At 45.3% G+C, this 10,294-nt stretch overlaps 1 protein-coding gene across 2 annotated transcripts in view; it reads left to right on the top strand.

The window, feature by feature from the left end:
* PALM2AKAP2 (PALM2 and AKAP2 fusion) overlaps positions 1 to 707 on the top strand; it is a 137,625-nt gene extending 136,918 nt beyond the window's left edge. For both annotated transcript variants that reach the window (XM_062512667.1, XM_062512668.1), the window contains one exon: positions 376 to 707. In XM_062512667.1, coding sequence (XP_062368651.1) covers positions 376 to 468 — 93 coding nt within the window. In that variant the 3' untranslated portion in view covers positions 469 to 707. The remainder of the gene's footprint in view (positions 1 to 375) is intronic.
* The last annotated feature ends 9,587 nt before the right edge of the window (positions 708 to 10,294 follow it).

The raw sequence follows: 10,294 nt of genomic DNA on the forward strand, positions 1-10,294 counted from the left end.
GGGTGTGCAGTTTTAATTTGAAACTAAGGTAGATTTGGCCCCTGGGGAGAGGGGCCAAGACCCTGGGACAGGGCAATTGCAGCAGGGCTGGTAGAGGTCAGCAGAGAGCTGTATGCGGCCAGACAACTCCTACCACTTCTATCCTCCTGTGGTGTGGCTTTGCTCCCGTGTGCCATTCCCCCACTTCCACATCAGTGAATGCTTCGTGGCATGTTTTCCTTTTCTGCGTAGGTGTGACACTAGAGCCCTGTGGGGAAGGCTGGCCTGGCTGGTCCCTGCCCACCTGGCTGGTCTCTGCCTGCCTGCATGCACAGTGTGGGACAGGGTAGGGCCAGCTGAGTGACATCCTGTGCTTTCCTTTTCTCTCCTGACCAGGTCCTGGAGGCAACCAGGGTGAACCGCAGGAAGAGTGCTCTGGCATTGCGCTGGGAAGCCGGCATTTACGCCAACCGAGAGGAAGACGAATAACCACACTGCAGTGTGAAGACAACAGCAAACAGGCATGCCGGAACCAAAAAAAAAAAAAAAAAAAAGAGAAAGGAAGAAAGGAAAAAAAAAAGTGAACATAAAAACCCACCATGAAAACAGCAGCATTTTAGTCCAATATTTATTAAATACCCAACAAACTCGATGCACACAGACACAGAAATGATCCAACTCCTGGCAATCCTAAAACTACAGGAACAACACACATAGAAAACAGCTCCTTCTTCCCTCCATCTCCCCTCTGAAATAATGCAATGGAGAGGGTGCAGGGGGTGGGAGCCCTTGGGGGTGGGCACAAGAGGGTGATTGTGCCCATGGACCAGATAGGCTGCAGGCATGTGGCAGGAAGTCATTCGTGGAGGAGTCTGCAGCCAGGGCTCACACTTGTGTTCCTCGCTGACTGAATTGCCAGCCCCGCTTGCCCCCAGGACCACAGTCCACCCAGCAGCTCCTGTCAGAACCTCCTGCAGTTCCTTCACCTCCCACAGCCACTGCACAAAGACCATCGGCGTTAATTCGGCGTACTCTTATCCAGCCACAAAACACAAAGATACTGCCCTCTGTTCTATTTCTTTGAGGAGACTGAAGGGTTGGGATTGAGATTGGGTTGGTTGGGTTTTTTTTTTTTTGGGGGGGTGGTGGGGGCTGGGTTCTGCTCCCCTTTCTAGTAATTTATCTGTTTTAAAGAAGAAAAACCCAACAAACAGGGAGGCAGTTACTGCAAATGTACAATCCAGCAAACTCAAACAGTCCTTGTGTTGCAAACACAAGCCATCACAATTTAGGAGTGGAATAGATGGGGATGAGAGCTAAGCCAAATGGATTACCTTAGCTTTAGGATCCTATATGCTTGCAATATCACCTGAACTCCAGGTTCTCAGAGCATATTTACGCAACAAAGTTTCTAAGTAGAAAATCTGTATTTAGTGGATGACAACTATTTTTTGATGGTGGGGTGGGAAAGAATGGCCTAAGTGTAAAATCTTTGAAGATGGATAATTTCAAGTGGAAAGGTAGTGGAAAAGGGATACAAATAAAGGACATTTAATTTTTAAATGAGGCAATAAATGAACTAAGCCAGACTCTGGCCTAGAAAGAGGTATGAAATAAAGAAGAAAGACAGTTATGTCTTCAATTATATTTATACAATTTAAAAAGCCTTTGAAGTAGAGTGCTTTGTGGAAGTCTTCACGTTTCCAGGCAACAAAAAAGCTAAAGGGCATAATGAGTTGAAAGGAATGAGCAAGGAAGAGCAGACAAGGGAAGAAAATATTATTTTAGCCGTTCAGCCAGTGTTTTCAGTGCTACAAGCAAACCATAGAGCCTTTAGTTATTGCTTAGGCTTGGGATCAGCAGTGAAGGATTAGTGTGAATGTGTGTGTGTGGCTGTGTGGGTGTGTGGGTGAGTGCATGAGGCTGTCATACCATAAAGGGTATGGCAGTGTGTGTACTGATTATTTTCTCCACAGCTGTTTACCAGCTATAGGGGTGAGTGCTGTTTTGTTTTATTTTTTTCCGAAAGGGGATATAAAAATAAGGCACTGAGTTAATGCAGTATTTGTGATATTAAAATTTGACCCAACATGTTATTTGCATGAGTCACAATTGCAAAGTATTGACCAGTTTGGTAAGCTGACAATTAAGAAAAGAAATGTGGTATTTATTCTTGTGCTTTGTATTTGTATGTAGTATAGAGGCTGTGGGTTTACTCTTTCTTATCACCAAGCAATACAGTAGGAGTATTTTACATCTGGGAACCATAATTTCTGGACTAGAAACCAAAAAGTTTGGGAGGTGATGGAAAAAAAATCATGAAACCTTTTTTCTCTGAAAAATATTCTTTCTTTTTTTATAATCAATTATTATTTCAACATCTTTTTAAAAAATCATCAGCCAGAATACTGTGTCCTCCCTAAGCCTTTCCTTGGTTTCACGACCTGCTGTGCTGTTTTACCATGAAACAGTGAGCTCATTTAAATGACTAGCGATACTGTGAACATACTCTGGTGCTTTTCTTAAACAAACACAGAGCTTGCAACCAAATTATTCATCACCACCACCCTTCAGTTTCTCCAGCATGTGATTTCTGTCCATGGACACTTAGAATTTTGAGGCTTGCTTTCAGGGAACTGTTGTTAGTACATTTATATCTACCCATTGACTCAGTTCTTTGCACTTTCTTCATAAGTGCTACTGAACTGAAGAAAACCTGCTGAACCAAGAGCTCACTGTGATGAGGGCAGTGAGCTCATCTCAAGGAGAGGCACCATGGGGAAGCTCCATGCCTGTGAAGGAATTACAGGAGCTACCTATCTAATGAAGTGGACCTGTTTTTCAGGCATGGCAATCAAGGATGAATCAAGGGGTGATTCATGTCTCAAGGAGGGTTGTTACCATACAGCTGCAGGAAAAGCACCAGTGCAACACTAGTGAGAGACCATATGTCACATAGCTGCAGATGTGAGCTCCACACACCTGTGTCAAGAAGATTGCTGCCTTTTGGGTAGTGCTTAAGAGAGGCTAGGTAAAAGGAGTTTTCTGAGAACAGGAGATGGCCTCTCTGGCATGGTGGTCTTGCATTAAATGGCACTCATCAGAGTGTCGCCCTGTATTTGCCCCTGAAAGCTGGGTGAGCCCTGGACTGCCTTCCCAGGAGCTTGCATTTTTATTTTCTTTAGTCTGTAGGCCTATTCTTCCCTCCAGCATCCTCACTGGAAGCTAGTGACGATAATCACCCATCATTAAGACTTTTTTCCATGCTTTGTTCTCTGTGACAGAAGCATTTGCTTTCAGCCCCTGCAAAAGTATTTCAGTCCAGGACAGACAGCCTTTTTACCCAGCAGTTTTTCTCTTCCAGAAATTATGGACACTTATAGTCAGCAGCACATTCAGTGCTGTGGTTAACAAGAGTGAGATGCAGTTTACTTGCCTCTGTTATTTCATTTGCATGCTACCAAGCTTAGGTGTTTATAAGTATACGGCAGTAATACATATCTATCTATATATGACTATATCAAATGCAACAAAAGAGCACTATTGCAGAGTTAACTTTGTCTCCACAAAAGAAATGCTCAGATCCTTTCCCGTGGCAAAGACTGGTTTTAATGAAACTGTGTACTGAGAAATAGTTAAGCATTAGCATTTGTGATTATAATCGGTTTGGGGTTACAGTGCAGGTTTTCTGAAAAATTTGTTTTTAAGGCTGCCGATTTGGGCTTCATCTTGCTCTGTACTGACATTTCTGAAGGAAAATAGAGTAGTATTGACATGTTTGGCAACCAAAAGGCAGCATCTTGGTTATGACTTATCAACCAGTTTCAAAAATACCTGGCTTTCTGTATGTTAACCACTTAAATGTTATCCTGCTTCTGTTTTATAGTGACTGTGAGGCCTACAATGCAAGTATATAATTATTTTCTCATTAAAATAGAAACCTGTGTTGTGTTTCTATAAAACTGCCTGTTTCTTCATATTATTGCAGAAAGATGTGCCCCTGAAAGCTGCACGTGGCTGGAAGAGAGTGGCCTGTGTCCCACCTCCCATGGCAGTCAGTCTGTCTCTTCCCGAGGTTCCTGACTTGGTGTCTCTCACTTTGTCTAGAGGTGGGAGAGAGCTCTCTCCACTTGGTGGTGCCAGTTGCAGGAACAAGAGCATCCCTGCACATTTCTTTTCCACTCTCGTGCTTGTGGAAGTTTGCAGAGGCCAAATCTGCTTTATAATGAATCTCATGACCTTTCTTTCCTTGCTTCCTGCAGGAGCCCCAGGGTCCTGCATGGCAGAGCACACCCTTTCAGCCAGTTGTCCATTTGTCACAGGCCTGGCTGCAGCAACCAGCTGCTTGCCCATTGCCCCTCACTCCCCCTTCATAGCCATCTGGACCAGGGGAGATCCTATCCCTCACCCCTGTGAAGAAGCTGCTGCCAGCTTTTCCCTTTGGGAAAAGAGTTGGGAGGTGCCAGAGCACCAGGTGCACCTCAGAAGGAGCCACTGGGACTTGTTGGGATCTTGCCAGGTTCATACCAGCCTCTGCCCCTCCCTGTGCTGGGAATAATCAGGTATTTAATTATAACCCTCTGTGGGAAGCAGCAGAGGACACTGGTGATTTTGGTGGGAGTTGGCTAGGGACAAGTGCTGCCTCCAGTCCATGTTCTCCATAACATCAGCCCTCCTGTCCTTGTGCAAATAGTATCGGAAATGCCTATGGAGAAAATCAGTTATGGATTTACTTTTCAGTTAGCAAATCGAAGTCAAGAAATGGGCTAGAGAACAAGCTTCTTTAAATGAAAATTTATCCATCGATTCCAGTCCCTCTGTCTTCAAGGAAAGTGTTGCTGCCTTCTCAACACAGGAGAGGCTTTCTGTCTTCATCTGCCTTGCCTTGCTCTGTGCCAAGAAGGATAGTGTATTGGACTCAGTGGCACACAGTGGGAAAAGGAACTCCTAAGGCATCTTCTTTGGATATTACATCAATTAAAAGTGAAAACTGGACTTTTGCAAGGGTGCATTCAGACATTGTAAAAGTAATTCAGTGACACCAGTAGGTGGCAGCGGGTCAGGAATTTTGCAGTTGGTTCTGCTGTTACCAGCTGTTGTTTCATGTTTCGTAAGACACTCGGGCTATTTGAAGTCCTTGTCACCCCATTGCATAGCTGAAATGGCATGTACCAAACTTCAGTGTAGGTAAGGACTATAGAAGAGCATTTTATCAAAAATTTCATAGCCCCATAGAAGGTAAAGATAGTTCACCTCATTTAGTTTCAGGTGGCTTTAAGAGGGCCCAGCACAATGGGAAAGCAAATGGAGAGGCAAAGGATCTCCTCTGCAGTGACAGGTTTGATGAAAAACTGCTTTAAAAGGAGGGAGAGTATTCAATGCAGTGTTTTCAGTTATGAATGGACATAGGAGATTAAAAAACCTTACAAACAGGGATGGTCAGTGTAAAGAAACCAAGTCAGAGCTCCACAAAGCTGTAACAGGGTGGAGGGACAGGGCTAGGTAGGACCAGGAATACAAATATAAGCATGAACTTTAGCACTAAAGACTTCTAGTTATTTATAAGACTTACATACATATATACATACATATATATATATACTTATATATAAGACTTCTAGCACTTCTAGTTGCTGATTTGAATGAGGGGAGCAGTGCAGGAAGCCACTAGCAGTCTACATCCAGATCTCCACTGCTTCCCAAGAAAAAGGCTGAAAGCATTCCAGTGTTTCACATGCCTCAAGGCTATGAGTGCCAAGGGCTATCCTCTCACTTCAGCAGTAGCATTGGGGGAAAACAAACAAAATGCTAAACAACAAACAACAACCTAAGCAGCAGCAGAAAAACAACCAGAATACCATCTAGACCTCATGGTCTGCTGCTAGCTCTGGCTGAGCACTGATCAACTGGCATTGTAACCCACTGCTTTATCAGTGGGGCCTTTTGGAAGAGAGCTTTTGCAGCAAGCACTAAACATGGCAAGCAGTGTAAGAGCTCCTGCTCCATTCCAGACATGTGCTAGCTCTGCAGTGAATTGAGAATGGTATGCCACCAGGAGCTGGAAATTATTCAGGTCTTGTTCCAATCCAGAGTGTGGGAGCAGTGGCAAGAAAAATCGATGAAGGAAGAAAAATGCGCAAAGCTACCCTGTCCCATTCTCTGTCACTGCAAACGGCATGGGGGGCATTGCATGGCGGGGATTTGTGTGGCAGCAGTGACATCTGCAGGGGGGATTGCACTGACCCTGGTGAGAGCTTCATTTCCAAGGACTGCCCCTGGAAGCCAGATCCTGGGGACAGGCAGTAGTACATGGGAGAGGAGGGATGTGGTGACTGATGCCCCAGTCCCAGGGCCCATTCGGTGCCAGGCTCACTGCAACAGCAGCCCTGCCACTAACGCAGGAAGCCCTCCTGCAGCCAGTAGAGGATCAGGAAGAGAGCCATGGTATATCTCACAAGCCTCCCATGGGAAGACAGTTGGGATGGGAACCCAGAAAAAGCTGCTGTTCTCAGCATGCATACTCGGTGGTCTGGTCATGCCCCTTCCTACAGGAGCTCCTGGAGCACACCAGACCTGCCAGGAAGCCACTGCTGGGAGCAAATGCAGGCTCTGTGTTGCCTTGGCAGGTAGCTTGGTGTAGGTCCGTGGCTGGACACAGAGAACACTTGGCAAGGGCCCTTACTGCACTGAACTCTTGTGGGACTATTGCTGGCCATGAAGGTGGATGCAGAGAGCAGGGGGCAGGAGCAGGAGGCTGGAATCTGTTCCACAAAATGGGGAGGATTTCATACTGAGCTGCAGGAGACAGACCAGGAAAATGCTATCCCCACTGGGGAGTCACTGTGACTCAGAGTGAGCCAGGATGCTTATGTACAAATGGCCCCCACAAGTACTTCTTCCTCTTGTAGTACCTGAGAAATATGAACTCTCTTGGCCTTATATTAAAATGAACATGTTCTCAAGCTGCAACTGAAACACAAGAAACCAGGAAAATATTAGCAAAACCACATAGATAATGATACAACTTTGGTGAAACAGTTCTCCACAGGACTCACATAAGGCTTCCAAAGTGTTGCAGGCAGCAATGTTGCAGTGTTCTAAAGTAGTGCAGTTTTTAGAAAGGGGGAAAGAGGTCTTTGTGAACCATTATCTCCATGGAGAAAGGTGGAGTTTCCAGATATACCATGGGAGTTGACTTGCTGGACAGCTTTGTAACCCCCACACCTTGTGGAGGTGGCAGAAAGAATTCAGCCCTATTTAATTGGAGTGAAAGAAGGAAGATGCTAAAGTAGGGCACTTGCTCACTCTCTCTGTTTGCTAGGAGCATGGTTTTAGGGTATAGCATCAGCCCAAGGTGGATCCAGATTTTCACAGTATTACCCTTCCCTGCTCCTTGCCATCTCCTTGCCTTCTGCTGTTCCCTTCTGGTTTCCACATGATGCTATTGACACCCAAAACATGGCTGATTTTGGGCACCAAGACTAGATGGCTTCTATGGGCACAGATGTGTTCCTGCCTACTCTGATCACCACTGCAAGGCCCCATCAGCATCCTGACAGACTCCCTCCCAGGCTGGTTTCCTCTCCTCAGGTATTTCACTGGATTTACAGTTCTTTGCCAAATCATCCCATTATCTATTCCATGGAAGATGGATAAACTGAGAACCATGAGATAAACCTTAAATGGCTGAATCCAAATGTACCAAAGTACTTAGATACCTATATACCTGTAAGGGCCTTGCTCTTTGAGGTCTACACAGCACTATACTCAGCTGGAAACTCATGGGCTGAGCTTGTGCTAGTGGGTAAAAAATGATGTGGGTATACTAGTGGGACTGACTGGAAAGGGTGTTGGGGGAGAGCCATGCAAAACAAAAATGTTCTCTTGGTTGCAGGTTACTCATGCCAAAAGGGCATGATTTCTGCTGTTCTTTAATGCTGTGTCTGAGAAAAACAACTGCTGAACAGAAGGCAGACTGAGCTTGTATGTGGTGCAGAGGGCAGTTTTCAAAGAAAAAGTTAACTTCAAGTTGTGGGACTTGATGTATAAAGAAAATGAGGATTAATAACGCAGGTCAGAACAGAGTGGTATAAACAATGGAAGACAGATAATAAATAGGACAAAATCTTGCTGATGGGAATTTTTCATGGAAGGAGCCATTTCAGAAGCCAGATGAAAGCATGATCAGGCAATGTTTCAGCAGGGGAGGAAAGTATACAGCAAAAAGCATATTTATCCAAGCTCTCCTGAAACCGCAAAAAATCTCTTGCCAGTTGCAGCAGAAGTCTCACCTGCTGCCAGGTCTGGACTGTGGTGGCACAGGACAAGATTTAGCTCAGCTGTCCTTCTTGGCCACTGTTTGCTGGGTCAGTCTTCAGCAGAAGGGAATCAGGAAATAGCTGAATTATATAATTGCTCATGAGTCTCGTAATGTATTGACATGAGGACTCAGAGTTTATAAATTTAAAGATATGTCAATATAGTCTGGTGTTTCCAAGGAATTTATGACAAAGATGCTCAAGGATCAGAAACAGCAACTCAGTACCCCAAAGGGCTCCATTTTCCCAATCTTGCATAATCCCTTGTTTCCTTCTTGTACAGAAATATTAAATCAGTGTAGTTTTAAAATGTCAGGAGCTCAATTTATTCTCCAGGCATCTTCCTGTTTTGCCCTAGGCTGCCCTGGTTATGTGTCCTTGCAGAGAGTGCCTTAAAGTTCATGGCCAGACATGACTTGCTGGATGCTAATAACACCCAGTGGCACTTTGGAGGCAACCTCCAATACAAAATCCCTGAAGGTGACAGCTACTTACCCTTGGAAAGTGGTGGTGTGGAAGTACATCACATGTGGCAGTGAGAGGCATGACCCCACATCACCTACAAAAGGTTCTGGCCCTGTGGCAACAAAGCAGCCTCATCTACAGCAGAGCAAGAACAGCACAGTCCTATGGAAGGAAGAGCGTGCACATGACATGACCCTCAGCTGTGTCCTGTTGGTCTTCAGCAAACAAGAGTGTCTCAGGTCCTGCAGTGACTGGTGTTCACAGTCTTCCAGGAGAATAGTATAGCTGGCAGTTCCCCTTTCAAGACCATCACTGGTTCTAGGCTGGTGATCAAGGTACAAAGCCATGCTGAAATGGGTAAAGGGGATGAGATGTCTTCCCATTGCCCACATGCAGTTAAGCAGGAGTTTTGAAACCACTGCCCAGAAATGCAGAGGTTGTTATGGGAAGAAGCAGTGCTGCTCTCAACTAGTATGGCCATTTCAGCATCTAACACAATGGGGCATAAACGGAAAGTTTTAGCTCAGCAAAGCCTTGACTACACCACAGTGCTGGAATGAAGCATTGAGGAAATAGCAAACACTAGTAGCAGCTGCTGTCTCGCCACACAGTTCAAAATTCACATTTATGTATATATGTGTATTTATATTTGTGCTTGTTAGACACTGAAGAAATGCAGCCTGTAAAAAAGTGAGGAGCAGCAATTTTTCTGGAAAGCTGCCTGGACTTCTTTGCTTCTCTAGTGCCCTTTAGCCAATACCCCTTTTCAACTCCAAAATTTCCTGCAGATACAGCAGGACTCTGCAAAGAAAGAAGAAGAGGTGCAGTATTTAAGTCCCTTAAAGATATTTTCCAATATCTTTTTATACATGTGCTGGAGCCCTAAGAACACACAAAGTCTACCAAGGCTGTTCATTCATTAGCTACCTGGGAGGATGCTAGCTAACATTTTCCCAATTAGTATGCACTGTCTGCATGAGCTTTCTCCAGAGTCTGGGGCTACATCCTGGAGCAGAGTTGTGGGCCTGGGGAAGTCTAGACACATCTTCCCTGTGTTTTGAGTAGAGGTGACACCTCTGCATGGGTTGCAGAGCCTTAACAGCCCTTCCTGTTTTCCAGGTGAGGCTTCTCCAGCACCAGGACTGCAACTTGCCCACCTGGGCACAATTCTGCTCTCTTGTCTGAAGATTACACCACTGGTGTCATTTTTCATTGGCGCCCTGAAAGCAGAATGGGTAGGGACATCTCCCCCATAGGCTCCCAGCCACCCTCATGGAGGATGCTGGTGCCTTTCCCTTGTATCTCAGGGACCTCTCCACCCTGCCAGCTCAAAACAAGCTGCGTAATTAGCCAGGTGTGGCTATGGCACATGTTATAAACAGGGTTTTTAAATAGCAGGGATTTAATAATCCCTATTATTTGCTGTGCCTTGTTGCACAGCTTGTCTGGAAATCCTCAGCTGGCATTGGAGTCTATTTGCAGAGAGACAGTGATAGGCACTGCCATACAGCTGTGTAGCCCAAAACCACCTG

The sequence above is a fragment of the Cinclus cinclus genome, chromosome Z, assembly GCF_963662255.1.
Source record: "Cinclus cinclus chromosome Z, bCinCin1.1, whole genome shotgun sequence".
Classification (NCBI taxonomy): domain Eukaryota; kingdom Metazoa; phylum Chordata; class Aves; order Passeriformes; family Cinclidae; genus Cinclus; species Cinclus cinclus.